We start from the raw sequence: 25,888 nt of genomic DNA, 5'->3' as shown, positions 1-25,888 counted from the left end.
CCACTTTAGTGTTAATACACCACAAACCTCAACCATACTGTGACCATTGCTACGTTTTACTAAGAAAGGCGTTCTTTAAGCGCTGTACTTGTACAGCCACTTTCGTTGGTATTTCCTCAGCCAGGCTGCAGTCACCCAGAGCATGGCAATTTCTGTGAACCTTCTAATCACCCTTGCTGGCTGCCTCTGAACAACTGCTCAGTTAGAAGTGACATGAATAGCAATTTTAAGATTGAGCTTGATTTCACCTACTTGCCTACCTGGTAAATAAGAAGAGAAACAAGAGTCAGAGCTAAAAACCTGCCCCAAGAACTGATGCCAGCCAAGACACAGCAGAGCCACATGGCTGTTGGGCATTTTCCCCCCCAAAACCATTGCCTTCAGAGGAGCAGATATGCCCATGTCTGAGTATCACAGGTCTGTGTACTAAAGCAGGCTTCCTGGGCACCTTTTTAAACCCAGCCCCCTGCCCTCTGCCACCTCCATCTCTGCACCGTACAAAGAAAGTACCTCCATGCTTTTTCTCTTTTTCCTGTTTTTACATCCTTTTTCAGTTTTCCTTCATTCTTTATGCTGAAATCTTTACAGGCAACTATCCAGTGCTTATTCTTCCCTTGAACATCCAGCACATCCCACAGTCTCTGACCTCAGCTGCAAACTCCAAGAAAATGGTACCAGCAACAAGCCAAAGACAAACTCCTGCCTGATCACAGCTCATCTCCCCCCAACCCACCACTCTCCCCCTGCTGTGGTGCTGGCTAACAACAGAGCTCAGGTGGGTGCAGTGTTTTCCATCATGAGGAACACCTGCACCTGGGCTTGGGAAGAGCTTCCTGGCAGGGCTGCCTTGCCTCAGGTGAGCCTAGTGATGCCACCTTCATTAAAAGCCTCCTAAGAACTACAGAATTACATTAGCAGGTGGATGTATTTCCTGCCTTTAACCATTTCCCTGCTGTTTGCAGGATGAAGAGATACTTTGAAACAGGTCCATCAGGGAGGGTATTTTGTGGCATTAGATGGCTCCTGTGCCACTCTCCCTAAGTGTGTCAGTGAACCGGGTCCCATCCCCAGGCAAGAAGAGCAGGCAGGAGGGCGCAAGTAGAATTGACGCTAGCAGTCATATCCCTGCCAGAGTTTTATCTCCAGCATCTTCTCTCATTGCCTCCCTGCTACAGCTCCACTGCTAGAGAGCTAACGTAGGGGAAACTGTCCCTGGTGATTTTTGTGCCCTGTCATCTACACTTGGTCTGAGAAAAAGCAGATACCATGCTTAGAATTCAAGGCGACAGGACGTAGACGACCCTCCTCTTCCAACTCCTGCTGCCATGTCTGATGAGAGGAGTGGGAAATGACCAGGAAAAAGGCTCATAAAGGGCTTGCCAAAAATCTCGAATAAAAAAAGCTATATCTAGGAATACTTTAAAGCTGGGATTAGTCCTTGCAAATGAATTCTCACTGTTTTCATCAATTTGAAAAGTTAGCAGAAATTAATCAGCTGTGAATTGTTTCTAAAAAGAGACAAGAAGCAGCACTCGGCTGCAGGGGGGGTGGCAGCAAGCATGAAATGAAACACAACAAGAAAATGTGGCCAAAAGTCTTAAACAGAAAAACAAGCAGGCACCAAAATAAGCTGTTGTACAACATATTGTGTAAAGTGCCTTCACTGGACAATCCATCATGGGCAGACCAGAACTTTTCCCAGTGCATGAGATAAAGCATCCCAGTTTGGTGATATTCTCCATAGACTTGAGCTGCCTCTGTGTACGTTTCAAGACTGAAGGATAAAGCCTCTGCTAGATCCTAGATAATAAACACACCGGACATCTAAATTGTTATATATCCTGGCATTTGACCAGCAAAATGTCCATGTAAAACCGTATGCCAGTAAATCTGCCTTCTGCTTTTAAGCTGATTATTTAAGGGTTAACTATGAGATCCCCTAATGAATTAATAAAACCCAGACATATTTTAAAAGCTATTGATTCATCACAGTATCTATTTTGGAGCATTCTGAATGTATAAACAGTAAGATGGGAATGCTTTGTAACCTACAGAGGGTTTGTGAGTTGTGGTGTCCATCCCTTCCTCTACCCTTACCGCAACACTTCGGATTTTGTGAGGAATGGGCCTAAATCAGAACCTTGTGTTAGACTCTGTTCCCCCGAAGTCAAAAGGGTGCATAAAATCTGATCCCCAGGGCACAACCTGATTTTACCAATTAATCCGTTGAGCATCATGCCTATGGTACAGATCCCTGGCTTAATCCATATATCCCAGCTTGCACCCTTTCTGGGTTGTAATGACGCCTTTTACTCAGGTGTCCTGCTGCGGCATAAGGAAGGATTCGATGGGAAGATTGTCAAAATGCAAGCAGCCTATGAGGCTGTATTTCTTTATACCTTGTAGCTAGTTCTGCAGGTTTTGTCACAAGGGTTGTGCTCTTGCCGGAACTGGGACACACACACCCCCACACTCCCACACCCCCACACCCCAATCCTATAATCCTAATCTCAGCCAGACATTCCAAGCACCCCCAATCCTAATCTCAGCCAGACATTCCAAGCACCGGCCAGCAGCTGATGTTCAATGCCACCCTTTGCTCCCAGCTCTGCCACAGGCTGCTCCACATCGGGGCAAACCATGTCATCCCTGCTGTACTCGGGCACTAAGGAAAGAATTAATCTCACCTCACTTTAGCTTTCTAAAAATTAGGGGTCTCATCTGATCTATTCACACAGGTTCCTCTGGAGTCAACAGAGGGAGAAGGGTTTCTGCAGATGATGATTCACCCTGCCTAGCACAGAGTCCCCTCCCAGAATGAGCCATATGGTCCCATCCCTCAGCCTTGGCTAAAGAGGAATGGAGCTAAGTACTGAGGCCTATGTACCTATTACACAGCTAAAGGAAGGTGGAAACAAATCCCATCCTAAGCTCCGAGGAGGGTTTCCCACTCTGGGTTTGTGTATGTACATACAGCAAGAACCACACAGAATGGGCCCACACCTCACCCTGGGCTTTTAAACAAAACAGCCTTACCCAACTGCTCAACCGCTCCATCGTGACAGCTCCATCCCCTGCAGGACTGGGTGGACGCTGCTGCCTGCCCTCCCACAGGTGATCTGGTCAGCCAGGGAATCTTTAGGAGTTGCCCCCCTTAAGCAGCGTCTGACAAAGGGCACCTGGTGACAGAAGGCTTCTTGGCGTAGGCTGCGAAGGAGCGTCTCCATGGCCGTCCATGGGCACAGAGCGGAAGGAGCCAGTACCCGTGCCCTCGGTACAACATTGTTTCGCATCATTTAACACTCACGAAGGAAGCATTTATTGCCCATCCATTGGAGGCTCACTATGTGGTCAAGCACCAGCTTTCTTCAGTCTGCTAAATTACCTGATGAAACTTTTGATTTAAAGAATACAGCTGGGAGCCTGGGCAAGCGTGGCTCTTACCAGCCAACGAGGGCTGCTGTCACATGTGACTGACAAGATATTTATGCTGATGGGTCAACAGACATACAGACAGATTCATTAATTTTCTCCTCCCTTGTCCTATTATCTAAGCCCCTGTGCCATCCACAGCCACTGGAGTGAATGTTCATTTCTATTCCATTGTCATACTAACTACTGCTCTAGTTTAAGTATTCTTTTGAACCCCAAGAACAATGTGCGCAAGGCACAAATCCATCCCGCTCCTCCATGGCTAAGTAGGGCCATTAGACAGGAGAAACAATAGAAACACAGCGGGTGCTCTGTGTTTGCTGCCTGCATGGCCGCACACAAAGACAAAAAGCGAGGAGGGCTGGATGGGCCAGGGATGGGTATTGGATACCCTGATGCACTCATTTTCCCAGCATCCCCAGATCACAAAGGAAAAGAGGTTTTGCATGGGCCTGCAGAAGCTACATCAGTCACTGGGCACAGGACCTCATTGTCTGGTTTGTTTTGTTTCCCTGAACAATATGTCACATATTTACTTTCCTCTTGGAGGGCTGATGCTAGCTAGCATAAAACCATCACCATGTTATGTCAAAATGTCAGCATGCCACATCACCACATCTCCACATGAGGTTGCCTCATGGGCCCCCACTAGGATTTCTGCACCCAATCATTTCCCATAAGCAGCGTTTGCAGGATGTGAGATCTTCTTAAAATAGGACAAACCCAGAAATCCTGGAGCCGGTGGCAGCCCTCGCTCATGTCTCTGTCTTGAGTGACTCCATCTGGACAATCTAGGATTGCTTTTGATGGGCTGTGGACGCAGCTGGTCCTGGTTAAAATCTTTTTTACTAGAAATAAATATAAATGCTACGGATAGGAAGTTAGGATGGTCTTTCTCCCTCTTCAGTTGTTAGCAAGTTTTACCTCCAGTGAAGGGATTTTAAAATTAATTTTCTTACTGAAGTGGCCGGCTGCACTTTAAATACCTTTAACTTTTACCAGCGTGCAGCTCTGAGAAGTGACAACTGCAGCTTATCCTGGTGCATGAGCAGGTGCAACTCCGCCAAGGCCCCCAGACCACCTCCTGCCAGCATCGGCCTCCACATCTCCCCAGAAATTCAGTCCTGGGCATTCAGCATCTCTTGCCCAACCCTTGGCAGCCAGGAGAGCAAGGAAAGCAGAGCTCAGCAAGAACCCGGTGCTGCCATCACCCCGGATGGCAGCGCAGCCCCTGCTAGGCAGCGCCAGCTCGGCACAGGTAGGTCACGCCAGGGTGATGGCGTGTCACCGACCTCCACCGTGCACCGGGTGGGATGCCGTGCACCTCCAGCTGCTCCAGAGCTGCTTCCCAACACCACCGCGCCGCTCTCCTCCCGGTCCTGCCCCACCGAGCCAGCCCGCACAGCGGCTGCGCTGAGGCCATACACATCTGACGCCAGGATTTGCTCTGCCAAATCTCACATGCCAGAGGTCTGAGGCATCTTCCTCCGAGTGTCTGAAGCAAACGCCACAATGCTGGGCCCCTACCAAACATCCCGTGGTCTCGGCATTGGGGACGGGAGAGGAGGGACTGGTCACACAGGCGGAGCGTGGATCCACGCCACTCCCCGGGGGAAGGGTTAAAACTGCCTTTTACTGTTTTTCTGTGACAGATCTCTTTACTCAGCGCTATATAATATAGCTCCAAACATATTCTAAGTAGCTGAGGGCTGCCCGGCCATCTGTTTGAAGACACAGACTTTGTGATGCAGGAGTTCCCAAAGCCTGGCCCCATGGGACGTTTGCTACGGAGCCTGCAAAGGGAATTTTCCCCCTTTAAGAAGCCAGCCTGTACTTGCTTTTCTGTGCTGCTTCAGGCCAGCGTCCCACCCATGAATGCTGACCCGTACATGCCTTGCATGTGAACAGCAACGTGGGAACCTCTGCTCCAAGCGAGACACCTCCACCCTCTCCCCTGCCAATCACACCTGCAATGCTGAGGTTCAAGAAAAGAGAAAGATGTGGTCATCCCCCAGGTACCTACTCTTGGCTCCAGCCGTAGCTTCCAGGGGTGCATTTTATGAGAAATCCCAATTTCACCCTGCTATCGCAGGTAAATGTGCCAGATGCCTGCACGCCTTTCTTGCTGACTTTCAAAGGAAATGAGGCTTTTACAGGCAGGTGCACTCGCAAATGGTATCCGTGGCCTGTGCCGAATTAATTGAGGAAACAGACCCACGTAGCCAAAATATGTATATAACTATAACTGCGTTTTTGTATTATATGTTTCATTTTATGCATTTATTAATTTATTCAGATTTAAAGCAATAAAGGTACCTTTCAAAGGCCTTGGGCACTCTCAGCACAATAAATGATCCAACAAACGCTGTTAAACAAAATCCCAGCAGTACCAAAATTGGCTCTGGAGGAGGAACTCGGCCAGCCTGGGGCTGCTCCCTTCCTCCATAGGGAAACTGCCCTGTAACCTCCCCATGCTGTATTACGCCACTCTCTCACACCCCCGAGGATGCTGTTTTCCCTCCCCTGAGCCCCGTGGGGTGACATCTAGAGAGATCCACCTTTCCCCCACAGCTGAGCCCTCGTGGAGCAGCTGAAGGGAAAGCCAAGGTTCGCCCCAGCGTGGGGCAGAGCAGCTCACGGGAAGAACTCACCTTTCTTCGCTCTTGCTGTCGGGGACCGCAGCGTGCCCCCCCCCCCCCCAATTGGAAGGGTGGGGCCCCTCATCACACAAGGTCCGTGTAAGGGAGGCCCAAGGCAGCAGTGCTTTGCGCTGCGGGGTGATAAACCCTGCGGGCAGAGCATCTTTGAGGCCTTCAAACATGCAAAGTATCTGTAAATATACTTCGAGTATATAAATTAAAGTGAAATAAAAGGGAACCCAAAATGTGACAGTCTGCCCTGAGGCTTATGACCCACAGGAATCCCAGTGCCGTGGGCCACGGGGCAGCCGGGATGTCACTCCCAGGTGTTTGGGAACTGCAGCATTACAGAAGAAGATGAGATTGCTGCGGTCAGTTTTAATTTTTTTTTTCCAAAAAAAGTACTTTTTAATGTTTTCTTTACTTTCAGCCCCGCTCCACGCCCGGCGGAGGGTTGCTGCCGCCCCGGGCTAGGTGGCTGTGCCGCGGGGCGCCGGGCTGGGTGGAGGTTTGGAGCTGCTGTGGCATCTGGCACGAAGAAATGTCCCGGGAAGCTGTTACATTAAATGGCCAAATCGATTTATTGAATGGCAGGTGTTAGCTACAAACAGATGGAGAACAGAAAGGCGTAAGCAGGCATTTGTATGGAAAAGAAGCCATCGATTTGCGGCGGGAGGCGCGCTGCCGGCCGCGGTCGCGCTAACGGCCCGGGCGCGGCGCGGCGGGGCTGGGCGCGGGGCCGCACCCCGGGCTCCCACCGCGGGCTCCCACCGCGGGCTCCCCCCCGGGCTCCCCCCCGGGCTCCCCCCCCCGGCTCCCCCCCGGCTCCCCCCCGGGCTCCCCCCCGGGCGCCGCGGCGGGCGGTGCGTGGCGGGGCCGGTCCGCTGTCCCGCGGCGGGGCCGGCCCGTGCAGCGCCCGCGGCAGATGAGGCACGCGCCGGCCTCATTACAATGAGAATGGGCAGGCTGGAGGGGCCATGTGGCAGCAACAGTTTGCAAATCCCCCCTCCTTCTGTGCCAACCGGGAAACATTTCCAAACATTTGTACCCCAAATCGACCACATTAACACCCCTCGGAGCCGCGCTCCCCGGAGGGATGCGCCGCGCCATGGACATTTAGGCAGAAACAAAACAAGCAAGGGGGATTTCTTTCCTTTTCTCTTTTTTCCCCTTTCCTTTTCTTCTCTCTTTTTTCCCCTTTTCTTTTCGTTTCGTTTCTCTTTTCTTTCTTTTTTCCCTTTTCTCTTTTTTCCTTTTCTTTCCTCTTTTTTCTTTTATTCTCTATTTTCTTTTCTCTTTTTTCTTTTCCCCTTCTTTTCTTTTCCCCTTTTTCGGTTCTTTTTTCTTCTATTCTCTTTCGTTTCTTTCCTCTTTTCTATATTATTTCTTTTCTCTGTTTCCTTTCCCCCTTTTTTCTTTTTCCTTTTTTGTTCTCTTTTTGGTTTTTTTTTAATTTATTTTCTCTTTCTTATTTTTCCTTTTCTTTTCTCTTTTTTCCTTTTTCTCCTTTTTCTTTTCCCTTTTTATTTTGTTTTTCTATTTTTTCTTTACTCTTTTTTTCTTTTTTCTTTTCTTTTTCTTTTCTTTTTTTTTCTTTTTCTTTTCTCTTTTGTTTTTCTTTTGTTTTTTCTTAAAGGCTCTCGGCACGTGCCAGCGCTGAACCGACGCGCAACTTTCTAGCTAAGGCGTTTAAAAGCCACCGGGGAACCCGGCTCACAAAGTGGGGCTGCGCACACGGAGGGGCTGGCGCGCAGCGGATAAACGGGCGTGTGGCTAACTGAGGCACCAGAGAGGCGACCGGCGGAGCCAGCCCCGACGGCAGAGGCAGCAAAGGAGGAGCGCGCCCGCGCAAGGCGCGCCAGGGGCCGGGGGTGCTGAGCCGCCCGGCGCGGGGGGGAAGGCGCGGGGCAGCCCCGGGGCTGCGGGGCACCAAAGTGCCGGGTGCTGCCCCTGCGGCCCCCAGCCGCGCCGGAGGGGTCCGCGCCGAGGGCGGAGGGGGCCGGGCACCCGCACCCTTCCCGGCACGGGGAAGGCTCTTCCTCCGGGGTAGGGGAAGCCGCGGGACCCTCCCCCGCCAAGCTTGACCGGCCGGGCAGCAAGAGCGGCCAGGCTGCGGGCTGCCTTAGGGCCACCGGGGGGGCGCCACCGGGGGGGCGCCACCGGGGGGGGGCAGGGGCAGCCTTCCCCTCCCCAAGCCCCGTGACACCGCGGCTGGCCGGAGCGCCGGACCGGCCCTGGCCGCGGGCACAGGTGCTCTGCAGCGGCAGGACCTCCAGAGCAGCCCGGTGGCTGCGACACTGGCGGGAGCCCCCCACGCACGGGCCCACCCCCGCGGGGGCTTCCTCCCGTGGGGCGGGTGGGAAAACACCGGCTGTCACAGAGAACGGCGGGGCTGGTGGCGTAGGGGGGCGACGCAGGTGCCCCGGCTGGGTTTGTGCGGGCGATGCCGAGCCCTTCGCAGCCCCCCGGGCTCTGCAGCCTGCGAGCACACGGGGGGTGCTCGGGCACATCCCGGGGTGGGGGGGAGCGCTGGACGTCGTCGTTCCGCCGCCCCGGGAACGGAGGAGGGCAGCCTGGCACGGGGGCTTCGGGGGGAGGGAAGGCTTGGGCAGGCTGGCAACTTTCACCCGCCCGGAATTAATTAACGTTGTCTCGTTAGCGAGATGCGTTTGGCCTGGCGACGCGTACGCCTGGAGATAAACCAGCAGCAAATGGGGCGCGAAGGAGGGGGGCACACACAGCGCCCTGACCTCCAGCAAGCGAGCGGCAGAGCCGGGCAGGGGGGCGACGGGCAGCACCCCGCTGTCGCCCCTCGGCAGAGCTCCGCGGGCCCCCGCCCCTCGGCCCGGCCCCCGCCCCGCGGCACCAGCCGAGGCTCCTGGGGGTCGCTGCGCTCTTGTTCGCCCGAGTGGCCCGGGGTGGCGCGTTGGACGCGGGGAGACTGGCAGGGGTTGCCCGTCTCATCTGCTCCCGGTCGACTTTCAGGCTCAGCTGCTTGATGCTATTAATGCAACTTTTTGTTTTGTTTTGTTTTGTTTTTTTTTTGTTGTTGTTGTTGTTATCTGAACTCCGTGTGCGTGTGTGTCAACATGCAGCAGGTGGTTTATTCCCCGGTTATTATTTTATTGCGGGCTCTTTTTATAGCTGCAATCAAAATAATGCCCCGGAGTTTCGAGGAGGATTTTATGTCTGTTTTGCACCACTCATTCGAGCTTCTAAATATATGGGGGGGGGGGGGGGCGCGGACGGGACGGCACGTGGAGAGCCGGAGCGACTTTTGCTTCTGCCTGGAACAAGAAAAACTCGGTGCGAAGTTGGGCCGGCAAAGAGCGGCCACCCAAGGGCGGGGGGCCCGCACCCCTCCGAGCAGGTTGGGGGGCGGGGGTGAAAGCCCCCCCCCCGCCAAGGTGCACGCCGCCAGGATGGCAGAGAGCTTTGGCGGAGCTGTGAAAAGCGGCGGTCAGCTTGTCTTGCTTTAACCTACATTAGCTCCGGGTCCATATGGTAGATGCTGCCTGTGGATCCTCAGCACCAAAGCGAGCCCCTATTCTTGCACGCCGCCCTGCTTGTGCCAGATGGTGCCTGGACCAAGTGGCCATGCGTGGGGTGGCTCTGGTTAGCCTAATAAACGTCCAATACAAGTCAAAAATCAAAACACACACATACTAACATCTGCTAGAGCCTGCCGTACCCAGCTAGCCTTTCAATACTGAATTAAAGAGCCCCACAGCCCTTCTGTTCCCCTAGGTTAGACACTCATTACCATTTATCAAGCACTGATGTTATCTGGCCTCTCATTTTATTTAGTACCGAAGCTATTAGCATCAGATTTGATTTTGACAGTTGACGCTGCTGCTGGTAAAGCCGGGATCTGGCCGGGCGGATCGCTGCAAAATTCCGAGTTCATCAGCGGCGACACATTCCTCCTTCCCACTTGTTTACGAGGCCGAGACAAAAGAGCTCCTCTGCCCTGCGCTGCATCTCCATCACGGACACGGCTCCCGCCCGTGCCCACGCACACGCACGGACACGCAGCCCTGGGTGCGGGCCCCGACGCTGCCAGCGCTTGTGCCACACGCACACACACACACACCGGCTTTCCCTGGCGCAGCGGGCACCAGGAGGAGTTTTAATCCCCTTTTGGCCGCGACCCCGATTCCGGGCCTGGCCCCCTCTTCGGACCTGTCCGCAACCCACACGTGTCGGTGCGGTGGCACCGCTCACGGCGGCGGCTGTACCCGTGGCTCTCCCCCGCGCCAAGCTCCGCCGCCGCTCGGTGGGAGCCGTGCCGTGTCCCCCCGGCCCCAGCCCGGGCGTTTGGCCGCAGGTGGCCCTGGGCGCATCCCGGACCCGAGCTGGCTTCCCGGAAAAGCGGCCGGATTGTTGGGAACGCGCGGGGAAGCGGGACGGCCGGAGAGGTTTAGCTGGGGTGCGCCCTCCCCACGCCACCTCGCCCCCCGACGAGCCAGGTCCCCCACTTTCCCTCTTTATGGCCCCCTCCCCGAGAGAGCTCGGACTGGGGAACCCACGCTGCCAGAGGGGACCCTCCGGGAGAGCTCCGGGGCCGCAGCGCTGCTCCCCAGGTGATCCACGCGGCAAAGTCCGCAGCCCTGCGAGCCGGGCGCTGGCATAAAGGTGGCAAGACCTCATTATCATACAGCTGAGGGTTTATCTCCCCCCCCCCCCCCCCCCCTCCGGCCTCCCATCCATTTAACAAGCTGAAATAAAAAGCCACATGAAAGGCCGCCTCTGTGCTTGGCTTTAATGAGGGACACGCGACCCAACAATGAGCGCCCGCTGCAATCAGGCCAAAGGCTTTGCTGGCACACGCCAGACCGCAGCCCGGCACCGGCCACTGCCAAGCAGCTTGACACGGCCCGCGGGCCCTGCTTGCCTGCCAGCGCCCCCCACCCCCCACCCCCCCCCGCCCCTTGCCCCTGTTTCTGGGGGCCAGGGCAGCAGCAGGAAAGCCGGGCTCCGTCCCCGGCCACCTCGCTTCCGCGCTCGTTTGCCACCGGCTTCAGAAGGGCGACCGTGCTCCCGCGGATGCCCGCCCCCCTGCCAACCATACATCACCTGCCCCCCCCCCCTTCTCCGGCGTGTCCCGGAGCACGATTAGGGATAACGGCGGGGCCTGCCCCCCCACCCCCCACCCCCCCACCCCCGGGCAGGGCGCTGTGCCCCGGAGCGGCGGCGGGGCCGTCCCGGGTGCCCGCCCGTCGGGCCAGCGCCGTTTTACTTTTGCTTTCGGGCCAGGGCCAGGGCCAGCCCCCGGCGGGCAGGGCAGGTTCTGCCGCGGGCCCCGGAGAGCCGCACGGCCACCCCGGGGGGCGAGGGGCGAGCGAACGCACTAACAAGCGTGTTTTTGACACATTTCATCTTCTATTGTTCAGCCGCCGCGGAAAGCTGCTCTGCGGAGGGGCGTCTGATTTTCGAGGGAACTCTCCCAGTAAATATCTCAACAGATGCTGGGCTTGCTGGTAATCAGCTCGGCTCCTCGGCGGGCAGCGCGGCAGCGGCGGCAGCGGCAGGGTATTAATTCGGGATATGAGGGCTCTCCGCAACATTTGGTTCTTTTTTTCCAGAAAGGAAAGATGGAAAAGGGGAGGGCTCGCCCGGGAGGCTGACTGACAGTTTACATAATGAGCTGGTGAGGATGCGAGGCAACTATATAAACAGCTCGGAGCGGAGCAAGTTTCCCATTGACTGCGCGCCGCCAGCTCCGGCGAAAGGAGGAGCGGTCCCGCACAAGCACACACCCCCCCCCCCCCCCCCCTTCGCGCCCCTCGCCGAGCCCACCCGGCTCCGGAGTTTATAAAGGCGACGGCAGCGATCGGAGGTCGGCGGCCGGCTGCAGGATTAATTCCCAGAAGGGGGACGGATCGCCACCTGGATTTTACCTTCCGATATCTGCTGGTGCCCGGGGAGTATTTGGAAGAGCAGGTTGCTCCAGGGGAGCCACCGCGACGCCTGTCTTTCGCCCTCGCACGAGAAGCGCTCGCTTGGACCATTTGAGGAATACAGGAGGAAAACTAAACGCACTAAGAACTGGAAGCTTGAATAACACAAGGATGACAGCCTGGCGCACCTTTGGCTTGACGTTTCTGTTAATGATTTTGCAGCAGGTAATGGCACATGGCAAAAAAAAAAAAAAAAAAAAAAAAAAGGGTTCGCGAAATGTAAAGTGGGTGATGGCAGCAAGTTTGCATGGCAAAGCCGGGGTAAGGTGTGATTGGGCTGTTTTGTGTGTCTCCCCTTTGTGCAGAGGGTGTCCGGCTCTGGCGTCTTCCAGCTGGAGCTGCACGAATTCGTGAACAGCCACGGGTCCCTGGCCAGCGGGAAGCCCTGCTCCCCCCACTGCAGGACCTTCTTTCGCGTGTGCTTGAAGCATTTTCAGGCAGTAGTCTCCCCGGGCTCCTGCACTTTCGGCAGCATCATCACCCCGGTTCTAGGAATAAACACCTTCAGCATCAAGGATACGGAGAGATTTGACAGCCCCATTAAGTTGCCCTTTAACTTCACGTGGCCGGTGAGATTCCGCTTTAAAGCCGCTGGCGGCGGAGGGGCGGGAGGGTGGTGGGGCAGGCGGGCGGCAGCGCGCTCCAGCCCCAGGGTAAACAAACTGCCTGCGCCTTCAGACTTACGGGCAGAACTTCCTTTAAATGGGGGGGGGGGGGGGGAGGCAAAAAAAGAGGGGGGAAGGCTGTAAAGGGGGAGAAGGAAAAGAAGGGGGGGAAGGTAATGAGGGGGATAAAGGCAAAAAAAGGGGGGGAAGGCAAAAAATGAGGAAAAAAGAAAAAAGGCAAAGAAAAAAAAAGGCAAAAAAAGGGGGAGGAAAAAAGCTAAAAAGGGAGGGGGAAGCGCGATGAAACAGCGCATCCAGCCCAGAAGCAGTCGGGACACTAAATGTTATTAAGAGAAATAAAAGCGAGGGCGGGGGTGGTGGGACCGGCAGCTTGCGGGAGGGAGCGAGGGAAGCGCGGAGCGGGCCGGGGGGTACCGGGGGGTGCCGGGCTGACGCTGGTTTCTCCCCGCTCCGCAGGGGACCTTCTCGCTGATCATCCAGGCCTGGCACGCGCCCGCTAACTACCTGCCGGAAGGTGACCGCGCGCGCCGGCAGGGGGCGCCCTCGCGACGGGACACCCCCCCCCCTTCACCCCTCCCCCCCCGGCCGCGGCGGGGCGGGCTCGGCTGTTTACCCCACAGCTGCGGGGCCGCCTTCTGCCAGCGCCGGCAGCCGGGCCCCCAACGATATCCATCAGGGGCCGCTTTGATTCTGCCCCGGCCCAATCTCCCAACACAATTGCGTTTCCTCCGGGTTATTTTTGGCGTGGGAAAGCGAGGCGGGCTGCGGTGAGAACGCCGGGAGGCTGCCAGCGAGCCCGGCCGCCTTTTCCTGTATTTTACACCTTGCTCGAATTCCGCCCTTTGGAAAGGAATAATGGCTTTGGGATGTTTTTCTGAGCAGAGAGGAAAAGGATATTTCACGGCAGCCCTCGCTTTCAAAGGCCCCTCAGCTGAGCCCCCCTCGGCCCAGGCCAGCACCCCCGCCCCACTGGCCACCCCTGCGCGCGCCCTTGCACCCCCCGCAGACGCACCCTGTACGTGTGTGTGTCCGTACTGCCGGGTTTGGGGGCGGGTTTTGGGTCGGGGGGCGTGTGGGGCAGCGCCCGCTGGCCGCTGACGCGGGGCTGCTCTCCCGCAGGCTCCCGGCCGCCCTCCGAGGACTGGCTCATCAGCCAGATGTCGATCCAGCGGTCGCTGTCAGTGGGCGAGGACTGGTCGCAGGATGTGCAGAGCAGCCCCCAGACCCAGCTACGCTACTCCTACCGGGTGGTCTGCAGTGAGAACTACTATGGCGAAAGCTGCTCCCGCCTCTGCAAGCGCCGCGACGACCGCTTCGGGCACTATGTCTGCGAGGCGGACGGCAGCCTGGCCTGCCTGCCCGGCTGGACCGGCGAGTACTGCACCGAGCGTAAGTGGCCCGCTGGCAAGCGACGGTGCCCCCCCTGGCTCCCCGGGGCCGAACTGGGGCTGCCACGGGCACCAGGCATGCCTGCCAGGCTGACAGATGCCCCAGCGCGGTAGGGAGAATCACCCGCTTTGGCTCCCTGCAGCCCACATCTGTGCTAACTGGCGTTAGCTCTAGCGTGGGGTAGGGACGGCGCCTGAGAGGCCTTTGAGGAAACACAACCCCCCTGGGGAGTTGGATGAAGGGACACAGGACCCAAATGCTCATCCCTTGTCCAGTTCCATCAGCTGGCCCGAGCCTGGTTGTATCCGCCTTTGCCATCGCTCCTTAAAACAATGCCACAACAAGGCGTTGTGACAGCGCCATAACAAGACGCTGTGCATGGCAGACACCTGGGGCCATGTTTTCCTGCCGACCTTTCTGCTCCCTGCTCTGGAGAGATAAAGTTGCATGCTGAGGACTTTGCCCCCTTTGGCTGCAGCTACTGACGCTGTGCTTCCCTTCTGCGAGCGTTAGCAGCAGAGAGCCAGCTAGCAGAGGAAGGGGTCTGGCCAACGTCCTCAGTCAGCGCTGTCTATGCCAAGTTAAAGCACAAGCAGCTCACCCACCCGAACGCCTCCACTGCTCCTGCTGCCAGAGGAGGGAGGCAGGTGTTGCGGCGCAGTAGCGGGAATCCTTCACTCTGGGCTTGGGGTCCCGTTGGATTTTTTCAGCCTTTCATTAGCACAGGCCAATGTTGCTTCCTCTTGCACCTTTTCTAGCAAGAGCTGCAAGAGTTTGCATTTGTTGTATAAACAGAAACACTAAAGGACGACTGGTCAAATGTTGGCTCTCCTTGTTCACTTCCTCCTGCTCCAGAACTCCCTGTCCCAAGAATGTTTAAAAGAAAGCAAGCTTTGAACGCGCAAAACTCTTTTTTCAAAGTACTTTTTTAAAAGCTGACATATGCCCTTTTAAAAGTGTGTTCTGTAGTGCCATGTGTATTTACCTAAACATTTCTGCTTTTTTATGTTCTCTTTACAGCCATCTGCCTGTCTGGATGTACCGAACAGAATGGATATTGCAACAAGCCTGGAGAGTGCATGTGAGTAGATGGCAATTGCAATCTGAACTTCAGTTAAAACGTCACCTTGTAATAGAAACTTAAGCTCTTTTCCATGTCATTAATGTTTTAATTTGACTTTTCTTTTAGCTGTCGTCCTGGTTGGCAAGGACGCTACTGCGATGAATGCATTCCCCATATAGGCTGCCGCCACGGGACTTGTAAAACACAATGGCAGTGCATATGTGATGAAGGGTGGGGTGGCCTCTTCTGTGATCAAGGTTAGTCCTGAAGGTTGTGCTTGTGGTTGGGACTGGCTAGTCCTCAGTACTGGACTAAGGAATTTGACCCACTGGATCTAGAATTAAATTTCTGCAAGGTACATGTTCATAGGCATCAGTTTGTACTGCTGCTGTCTTAGATACCAAATCTTGTATTTGTAGTAATTTTGTGTGAAAACAAGCAAACCTTTTTGGTAGCTGCAGTTTTTCTCTTGGGGGGGGAAAAACCCCACCAAAACAACAACCTGGCTGAGTGTTGAACAGAGAAGTTTTCTGCCCACTCAAGCCAAGTTTAACTTATTCCCTGTACAACTATAACAATTTACTAAACCATTTCCACAGAGGTAAACACCATAATTTAGGCCTTCCTTATTTTGCATACAAGGAAGTTAACTCATGTGATAAGTCTGGAGCATGAGAGAAAAATCATGTAAGCAAGAATGAAAAGTACAGGTTCCATTTTAAGGTACACCAGACCACTTCCACCTATTCAACCCATTGAATCACTGAACCGTAGCCAGCTGAGCAGTCATGTCCTCAAGGCCGTATATGCACTGCTGGCACTGAGATCATTAAGTGCTCAAAGCAAGCAAAGTGTTTTCAAGGCAGTTACAAGATTAAGATGGCAAAGTTGGAATTGCGCAGGAAAAGCAAAGTTGCAGGTTTTTTTCTGTTTGTGTTCACCTATTAACCAGTTGTATTCTGATTATTCTATGGTATTTGTAGAGATAATAAAGATTTTCTACTTATGTCCTGTGAATTTGTGTGCTTAACCTCTATCTCAAATTTAAAGGAAAAAAACCCCAGGACCATCAGGCTTGGCAGAGCATTTAGATAGTTTAAACTACTAACATTCAGAACAAGAGAGCATGGTAAATGAACTATAAAAGATTTCTAGTATCCGTTCAAATGTCTAAGCCAAAACGTGTTTCCTCCCTGCCTCCCCGAACATGCCTCGGAGCACACCTTTTAAAGATGGGGCTCACCATTTTAGTACATGACGTGTTGTGCACAAAGCATCTATAGCGCTGTGATGTGTCTTTCAGAGAACGCATGCTTCTGAAGTACGTTCTCCAACTTGGCATCTAAATCCCATTGCAGCTAACGGGTTTAAGCACACAAAAAAGGAAGAGTACACCAAAGCACTAAGAAAGCTAAATTTTTACCAGGTCTTTCAAAATTCAGAGATCACCTATTACAGCTATGGATATGGAGAAAATACCTAAAACCGATGGTAACCTGAAACATCAGATTATTACAGTTAATAACCTGGATAATCATCTCCAGTATTCCTAGTGACAGCAAAATGAAACGCTTCATTGAAAATTCTGTCTTTTTGTTGACTAAAAGATGGGTTTTGTATGAACGTCTCTTTGCAGCTCTCAAAGAGGTTTTCTTTAACTTGTGGTATCTTTGCAGATCTGAACTACTGCACTCACCACAGACCATGCAAAAACGGAGCGACTTGCATGAACACTGGCCAGGGCAGCTACACGTGTTCGTGCAAACCTGGCTTTACTGGCGTTGACTGCGAACATGAGATCAGCGAGTGTGACAGCAACCCCTGCAGGAATGGCGGCAGTTGCACGGTAAGGGCATTTTAAATGTAAAGGCTTTGTGTGAAGCAAGCCCTGGTATACCTTTTCAGAAATGGTTCTGTGACAACATAATGGGAATTTGATAGTACACAGGTTCATTACTGACGCTCACAACTATCATACTGAACCCTTCCCGAGAGGTGTCAGGGGAGGAAGTCTGTTACAGGAGGAGATGTATCATCTAGATTAGAACTAGTCAACTGATCCTTAGGTTTCTGTGGCAGCCATTATAAGAGCCTGGCAAGAGCCAAGGCTGGTGAGGGAGCAGATCTGTAAAGAATAAGCTTCTCAAACCAAAGTCTGTACAGAAGCATGCACCAAGCCTGTATTTTAATAGCAGGTAAAGAAAACTTCTGCTTTCTGCTATGGGAGTCTAGTGTCAGACAACATGTGGGCAATCAGCTGAAACACTTTCTGTGAAGCAGTGTTCTGCATTTTCAGTTTCCTGCAGTCTAGTGTTTCAGTGTGTTTTCGGATGCACTCAATGATTGATTCTACCTGTTGATAAAGACTGATCGATGTTAGATATCAAATGTAATCCTGATGCATGTTTAGATTAAAGTAATGGTGCAAGACCCTAGCTCCCTTCCTCCAAGGCCTTGGACGCAGAGTACTTGGAAAGAAGAAACAGTTTACTTGTGATCTAAGCGGTGGGGCTTATCCATGGCAAAGAAACGTAAGCCCTTGTGAAGAAAAAAAGGGCTCTCAGGTTGAGGATAAATGGCCTGATCACAGCTTTGTAGGTTGACACATGCCAGTCTGCTCTGGAACGACCTCGGGGACCCCATTAGACAGTAATGTTTTTCTCTGGCTGCCTGTAGGCTCCCCATGTCTGCATCTGCTCTGCTTGTGTAGCTGCATGATGACTCCTATGCGCCCAGTCCGGCTGACTCACAGCTATCCCTCTCAGTCCAGCCCACAGTTCTTTACTCTCCCGATGCTGCTTTGCCACATCGGAGCGTGGATGAGAAGGGAGCGAACAGTGCTTGCTGCCAACAAGCCAGCAGCTATCGTTTGGTGCCATCAAGTAACGGTGGCCTAATGTTGTGTTTTGCAGGATATGGAGAATGCTTATCACTGCCTGTGCCCTCCTGGCTACTATGGCACTCACTGCGAGCACAGCGCTTTGACGTGTATAGATTCTCCATGCTTTAACGGCGGCACGTGCTTGGAAAAAGAACAGGGGGCCAGCTACACTTGTGTTTGCCCTTTCGGTTTCACAGGGTCAAACTGTGAAAAAAAAGTAGACAGGTGCACAAGCAACCCGTGTGCAAACGGTGAGTCTTTTTATAAAAAAATATCTCGTGTCTCTGACTTGTTTGTGCTTTTCAGTGCAGAAGTGATAGAAATCCAATCTGACCTCTACTCTTCCTCTAATACATTAGTCCCTCTCCCCCACTGTATCCTACGTCTACCCTGATTTTAGTCTCTTGCTTGGGGAGAGGGGGGGCTTTCACCAGCATTTTCTATGCAACAGAACAATGTACAAGGTTTGTCGTATGATGGGGAAGATGCCAAAATTAAGTAAATGAAATTAACTTTATTACACTCTTAGAAGGGGCATAATTTTAAGGCATGGAGGTACAACTAGGTAAACTAGAAGGAACTTTTAGACGTGCAGTTGTTTTGTAAAATAACCTCCCTCTTCTTGAGATAGTGTAAAACGCTAGCCGGGGAGAGGTTTAGGTTTCTGAGTGAAGCGCACTGCAGACTAATATTTTTCTTTTTATTTTCCTTCTTTTTCCTCAGACGGTAATTGCTTTTACCTTGGTCAGATTCGTGTGTGTCGTTGTCGGGCTGGTTTCTCTGGTCAGAAATGTGAGATAAACATCAATGATTGTGCCAGAAACCCATGTTCCAATGGGGGAACTTGTCACGACCTGATCAATGATTACACCTGCACATGCTTGCCAGGCTACAGTGGCAGGAACTGTGACATCAAAACCCGAGATGAATGTGCTTCTGGGCCATGTGAGAATGGAGGCACATGCTACAGCGGACTTTACAGTGCCAACTTTGTCTGCTACTGTCCTTCTGGCTTCATGGGCAACCGTTGTGAATTGCCAGTTTATTCAGTGCCCGTTACGCTTCCGCCTAAACCAGTCCCCTGGATTGCTATATCCATGGGGGTGGGGCTGGTGGCTTTGCTCATACTATTCTGCATGATAGCAATGGTCATCAGGCAGATGAGGATGCACCCAGAGCAGGACTTGGAGACAATGAACAACCTTTCTGACTTCCAGAAGGACAATCTCATTCCAGCTTCCCAGCTCAAAAACACCAACAAAAATAAAGACCTTGAGGTAGACTGTGGGCTGGAGAAATCAAACTACAAACCCAAGAATCATAAACTGGACTACAATCTGGTAAAAGACCTGACAAGCAGAGGGACGCAGGAGGATAAATACTACAAAAGTGAAAAGTGTTTAGGAGAAAAGTCTCCCCTCCGACTACACAGGTGAGAATGCGGTCTTCCTTTTTAGTCTTTCTTAAGACCCCTCATCTTCATACCTGTCTAAAAGCAGATGAGAAAATACAGGGCAAGAAAGAAGCCTCAAGCAGATAATATGCAAAACAAGCCAGAGCAAAGCCAGGAATCTTCACACTGCAGTATTTGTGTCACAGCCAAGTAGTATCCTTAGCTAAGTCAATTAAACTGAGTGTTCGTGCAGGGTGCTGGTAGTATGGGTACTGTGAAGGGGAATGGGAGAGACTAGGTCTGCGGTGAAAGAAAGAAGTGTCTTTCCTTCCTCAACAGATCTTGGAGGACCAACAGTTAAGGCACATAGGAATTAAAATAACAAGTATTTCACTTGTTAAGAAGGCAAAATATTTTTCAAAAAAAGAAAAGGGCAGGTACTGCCTGGGCTGGTACATGTGCTGTAAGTCTTATCTGGGATCTGCTTGTGGCTGCTACACTGAGGGATCCAAGGAGGACGCTATTAGGTTGGACGTGGCAGAAGCATAGGAGGACAGTAGCTATTCCTTACTTCCACTTCTCTAGCGGAATGTCCTGCCATCATATAGTATGTGTGAAACTTCATCCTCTGCACTTCCCTCCCACACCTTCACGGCTATCTCATTCCATCCCTCCATATTCATGGTAGATTTTGAGTCAGGCTTGTTAGTAGTCAACTAATGTTCTTCTCTCTCTGCCCTGCTTTAGTGAAAAGCCAGAATGTAGGATATCAGCGATATGCTCTCCAAGGGATTCAATGTACCAGTCCGTCTTTGTGATAACAGAAGAAAGGAATGAGTGCATCATAGCCACAGAGGTAAGTACACAGGCGGACAGGCATAAATTCACAAAGTAAAGAGGTAGATTGTCCTTTAGAATTGCATCTGAGAAGGTTACTCTATTTCCAGGGATCCCAATGCTTCCCAGCATTCACTCCCCTCTTCTGTGGCCACACAGACCATAGAGCATGGAAGATAAAGCCATTAGAAGCTCTGATGTTATTAAGCCAAAGATTTTGAGCTTAGATGAGTCAGCAGGGGGTGAAAGCACAGAACATCAGCCCATAAAAATTCAGCACATTGTAGGTTTATTTTCCCTTAAATAGGCAGTCAGCAAAAATTGAAATAATAATCGTTCATAGACCCATTGATGTAAAGCCACAGTTTTTTCCCATGACCACAATGGATAATCTGTGTTCTGTGGAAAGAGGCAAAGCTATACATTTCCAGCAGAAGATAGAAGGTAGCTGAATGTGTTAGTGCATAGGCATAACAGTATTTACGAAGTCTGTAGTAAGGTATTTTCCAGCCTCTTGGTGTTTAAGTTCCAGCTATATCTTCTCTAACAGAAGTTAATGCTATTATTGGTAAACACATCTAGATTTTGATGTGACACTGAAAAGTCAGCAGACAGATATGTGAAAGAGGAAGGGCCTAGCACTGAACTTTGAAGGCTTTAAAAAGCAGCTGTTGAGGAACCAACCAGTTCCTGAAGAATTACTGACCCTTTGGAGTGGAATGGAAGTTAAAGGCAGTTTGATATTAGCCCATACCCACCTTCTTCAGGGTAGCCATCTCTGGGACTTGTTTCAGCCTCCAGGAAAGAGAAGCTTGCTGTGGCATATAGCAGCAATCTGTGAATTCAGATCTGCGGGGTTCTGTCTCCCTTGCCAGGGTGGATGTCAGATTTCCTCTTGAAGGCAAGCTGGAACACAAGCCAACCAATAATATTAAAAGTTTAAGACTAAGCGAAAGGATTTTCAAATATACAAATGACAGCTAGATGCTTCATTCCCATTAACTGACCTAAATGCTGTGTCTTCCTTTGAAGATCTCTCTGATCAAAGCTAGACTCCCACACTTACATCGGTCATCTCCAGAAGCATTTTTATTTTCAGAATGACAGCTGTTGAAACATCTCACTGCATCATTGAAGCTTAATGCTTCTGACACAAGCTATTTACCTATACCATATGCTTTTTACAGAGACCTAATGTTAAGCACCCAGACTTGCAAGCATTCTTCCCCTCAGTCCAGGCAGAGGGGGCTGCTCATCATACAGATGACTCTTTTTGCTGGTGATCCTTTGTCTCTGGACCCAGTAAAAACACTGAGCGTGATAGTTAAACTGCAGTAATGTCTGGCTTAAATTGCTTTGGTTTAAATTACATACCTGAATTACAATTTGTTAGTGCTGCAGTATTCTGTACACTGTCCTTCCTTCTCATTCCTGGTATTATTTTATATCCTGACAGGTATAAGACTGAAGATCAGCCCATTTGCACCTCAGATTTGGTAATGCCAGTAGATGGACGTTCCTGCTGCATTGTTTACAATTCAGAACTGGATTGGACTGTTTTTAATTACATGCAACTTGCTGCTCTCAGGCGGAGGATGGAACTGGGTGAACTGGACAGACTGTGAATTTACTGAAAGATGCAATACACCTTTTTGTTCTTACTGCCCTTGTTTGAAGTTTGATACCAGGAATCTCATTGGCTATAGAAGAGGGGAGGCAGAGGGAAGAGAGAGGGGGTTGAAGTGTTGTTGTTTTAATTTGTTTTCAAAAGATACTGAGGCCAGCTCCTCATGGACAGACCCCTGGCTTTCCAGAACTCTGGTTATGGGAGGTGCCGGTAGATGAGGAGGCACTTAACTATCACAGATGTTGCCACGGAAGGTGTGAAGACACATTGCTATGCAGATAATGGATACAGTATAAACGAGGTCTCCATTTTTTTCTGGGTTTAAAAGTGCCTAAAATGTGTCAAGAGAACCTAACAAGCCCAAACAGAGACTTGACTGCTCTTTTGCAGTTACCTAAACAGTATTGGGTAGGGGTGGTGGATACTTCCTGCTACACATCTATTTGCGTCTCCTCTCTCCTGCTGCGTGTACTGGAGACTGTAAGGGGCGAGAGGAGGAAGGAAAGAGGAATACCAAATTTACCTGTCATCTCATTGGGTGATGCTTTGGAGAACTGATTGACCCAAGCCACAATATGGGACAGGATTTTTGTGGATTTAAACATTTGAGAAGGAAAAGTTGTGATAAGGAATGTGTACTGCCTCTTTCCCATCAATAAGGATGAGGCGTGATCCCAGCTCTATTTAAAGCCTTAGAAATGCGTTTAAAATCAATCAGCTCCTAGAACCTCTTTATGTGCTGAGCTGTCTCAGCTGTTTTCATGCCCTTTGCACTACCAGTGATTGTGAATAGACGTTACTTTTTTCTTCTCCTTCCTCATTCTCTTCCCCCCTGCCTTATTTTGACACAAATTCGGGGGTTTATGTCATGTTTCTGAATTAGGTGCCACCTTCTACAGTGAATAGTCTCAAAATTGCAGCTGTTACATTCTGAAGGAGAAGCAGCAGTGTGACACACACCACCCCCCCACATTGCTCCAGCTGGTTGTGAAGCCCCAACTCCTGTCCTTCATCTTGGTTCCAGATGCCCAACAGTGAAGCACCCGCTGACATGCCCTCTGCCAAGACAGGAGGAGGTTAGAGTTAGAAAGTTCTAGGCTCATCCTGTTTCACTCATACGCACCCACTGATACACGGAAAAGGGGAAGCCTGCCCCTGGAAACCAGAGGCGTGCAGAAGCTCTTTTCTTATAGACATACAGCAACAACACCGGCCACCCCAGTGGAAAGTGCTGCAATAACTGATGAGACTGTGAGGTGGGGCAGAATGAGGAGGGAGGAAACAAGATCTCTTCCAAGAAACCTGGACTGTGCTCTCTCTCAGACAGCAATATTCCTGCCCTTGTAAATCCTGTTGTCGGACTAGCCCATCTACTGCCTTGAACTGTGCAGACAAGACCCCTTCGTAATGTCCACTACTGACCTTCTGCTCTGACCACATAGGACCATTTTGAAGATGACCTTCAGAAATCAATAATATGGGTTTTAGTTTGTCTGTTTGTAGTTTATTTTAAAGACTAGTATTTCAGTAATTTAAAAAAATCAGAAGCACTGAACTTTCTACGTTTTATAACATTATTTTGTATATAATGTATATTTATAATCAAAACAGAAGTGTAAATATGTTTATTACTTCTCATGTAATGTTTTTAATGTGATGACAAAGTTTGAATTTTATTTTTTTTTTTCAAGCAATGAAAATACTTTCCTGCTATTATGAAGTTTATTGTGGTTTGTCCTTTTACACTTCAGGTCCCATGATTCTGCGACAGCCAAGGTTACTTGAAGCCCCAGAAGTAAGCTCATCTGCCTGCTCCCTACAGTCAGCCCTACATTTACATTTTGCACACCAACTGCTGTCCCCTGCTTTTTATAAAATGGTTGTACCGTTGACTGATGTCAACAAAGATTTTCAGCTGAATGGCATTCATCTGACAGAAAAGTTATATTTATCTTGTGATACATTATATAATGTTTAAATTATATATATATATACGTAGACACACATATTTTCTCTTGCTACGGAGTGGGACTGAACTGTCAGGAAAGTTATTTTTATTAATGCTTCACTCTTCCTTTTCCATGACAACTTGTGGCATGGAAGATAGAGATTTAATACCATTTCAGAGTGGTTTAATAAATGTGCTGGCTTGGGGGTTCACTGACAGTACAAGATAAAATTACTATTTTTTTAAATCCCATTGCTTTAAATACTTTCAGTAAGACCCAAATCTTGCCCACAGGTTACTCTTGCGCAGCATCTACACTTGCAGGACTGTATCCTGGTTTGTTTGATTGCAATGGGTGAGATTTGTCTTTCACTTGTGGGATTAAGGGGAGTTTCAGACTTTCTCCCCCCCGAGTTCCCTATGCTGCACCAGCAGCTGTGTCCTCCCAGGACATCACAAAGTCATTATCCTCCACAGCCCTTTTGGAGGACATTTCCGCAAAAAAGTGTAAAAAGCACACTTGTACAAAACACTCCCAGCAGGTTTAGTAGCCTTTGAAGCACGTACATTACAGACAATGAAATCTCTCGCTAGATCCGCTAGGTGTAATACAGCCAACATCTGAATGCACAAAAGCAAAACCTGTAAGAACAGGAAACCACTGCTGCTCTATTTTAAAACCAGACATTTTTGTTGTTGTTGTTGACAAATTGCCAAAAAAGCATCTTGGTGTTGGATGCCTTTCCCATCTTCCCCCAAAATAAAATCTAACCAAAATTTGCTAGTTTTTTTAAAAACGACAAAACAAGCCCCCCCACCTTGCGGCATTAAAAAAGCACCATAACATATTACTTTCACTTTGTCATTAAAATACAACAAATAATGGTTTATAAGGGCCCTTCTGAGTGTATTATTAAGGTTACATAAATAGTATTTACTTTGGATGGTTTTGTTTCTCCCTCTTCAGTTCTTTTCTTAGTGAAATTAACTTTCAAAGCCCAGCCAATTTCCCCAGCTACCATAAAAATAAATTTAAGATGAAACTCAGCAATAAAAAGCCACCTCCCCCTCCCCAAACATTCACCCTGTAGAGCAAATTATGAAAAACAAGCCATTGACAAAAAGCCGAGCAGATGCTCCCTGCTTGCAGTCCTTCCTCGGCAATGTGAAATAAACCCAACAGATGCCTCTCTTAATTGAGCACATGGATTACATACACACATGCACTCTGTCCTGCTTAAAACAAAACACACACAAAAATCAAACAGGAAAATAGCCAGAGAACTCTTCCCAAAGCCTAGGCTAGCAGGAATGCTAAGACCAAAAAAGACTTGGCTCTTCCTGTTCGAAACAAGACAGGAAACTGTATCCATAGACAGAAGGGAGTTGAAATCCATTAAAACCCGTGGACCTGATTATGTAGATCCCACAGGGTAAAGCAGGTACAACACATGCCTTTGTGTATCCACACAGGAGAGAGGAAAGAAAAAAAAGCATCAGCTTACAAGGAAATCTGTGAATATTTACTGGAGGCAGTACTGCACTATGCAGCTACCAGAATAGATCATAGATCCTACACAGGAAAAACAGGAGCGGTGCCTGCTTCCACGCAGGAGGAGATGGAAAGCATATGTGAATCTGTGCACGTGTGCACATCCCCAAGTCCTTGCCAAAGAAACTACAAACAAATTAGCTGAACACATAATATAACCTGAATTTAACCCACACCTTTGGCAAAGATTTCCTTGCCAAGGGCTGCTGTGCCCTGACTGCTCACCAGCCAGCCCCCACCCAGGTGACTGCATCTCCGAGCCACTGTAGGAACTCACTAGGAGGAGCTCTGGGAGCCTTCGGGGCTGTAAAGACTCAACCTGAATTTCAAAGATTCCTCTAGAGGACTACAGATGATGCCAGGACTGTAAATGTACCAATAAATAATGCTTTTTCTCTCAAGAAGCTTACAGATTTCTCAGACCCGACTGTATAAACTAAATTCAGTGTAATTTGCACCAGCTATGGCAAGATTATGGGTTTGGCTCAAGGACTGCCCTGAGACTTGGCTTTCAGTTTCAAAAGACTGCACAAACTCACTT

General features: G+C 50.5%; 1 protein-coding gene across 1 annotated transcript; it reads left to right on the top strand.

Annotated features, from left to right (window-relative positions):
- Positions 1–11,297: 11,297 nt before the first annotated feature.
- DLL4 (delta like canonical Notch ligand 4) lies at positions 11,298–23,560 on the top strand. The gene is made up of 11 exons (XM_056347061.1): positions 11,298–12,196; positions 12,337–12,600; positions 13,114–13,171; positions 13,777–14,046; positions 15,067–15,127; positions 15,236–15,366; positions 16,786–16,955; positions 18,022–18,241; positions 18,714–19,422; positions 20,131–20,239; positions 21,677–23,560. The coding sequence occupies exons 1-11, from the start codon at positions 12,143–12,145 to the stop codon at positions 21,680–21,682; spliced, it is 2,052 nt and encodes a 683-aa protein (XP_056203036.1). The 5' UTR covers positions 11,298–12,142; the 3' UTR covers positions 21,683–23,560.
- The last annotated feature ends 2,328 nt before the right edge of the window (positions 23,561–25,888 follow it).

Source organism: Falco biarmicus, chromosome 7, assembly GCF_023638135.1.
Source record: "Falco biarmicus isolate bFalBia1 chromosome 7, bFalBia1.pri, whole genome shotgun sequence".
Lineage (NCBI taxonomy): Eukaryota > Metazoa > Chordata > Aves > Falconiformes > Falconidae > Falco > Falco biarmicus.
Note: the sequence above shows the minus strand (reverse complement) of the source record. Positions and strands in the feature narration are given on the sequence as shown.

Excerpts from the sequence above, each read along its gene's own strand:
- DLL4 (XM_056347061.1), top strand. The coding sequence starts at position 12,143 with ATGACAGCCTGGCGCACCTTTGGCTTGACGTTTCTGTTAATGATTTTG. Across the intron at positions 18,242-18,713 it reads AAGCAACCCGTGTGCAAACG|ACGGTAATTGCTTTTACCTT; the intron begins GTGAGTCTTTTT and ends CTTTTTCCTCAG. Across the intron at positions 19,423-20,130 it reads TCTCCCCTCCGACTACACAG|TGAAAAGCCAGAATGTAGGA; the intron begins GTGAGAATGCGG and ends GCCCTGCTTTAG.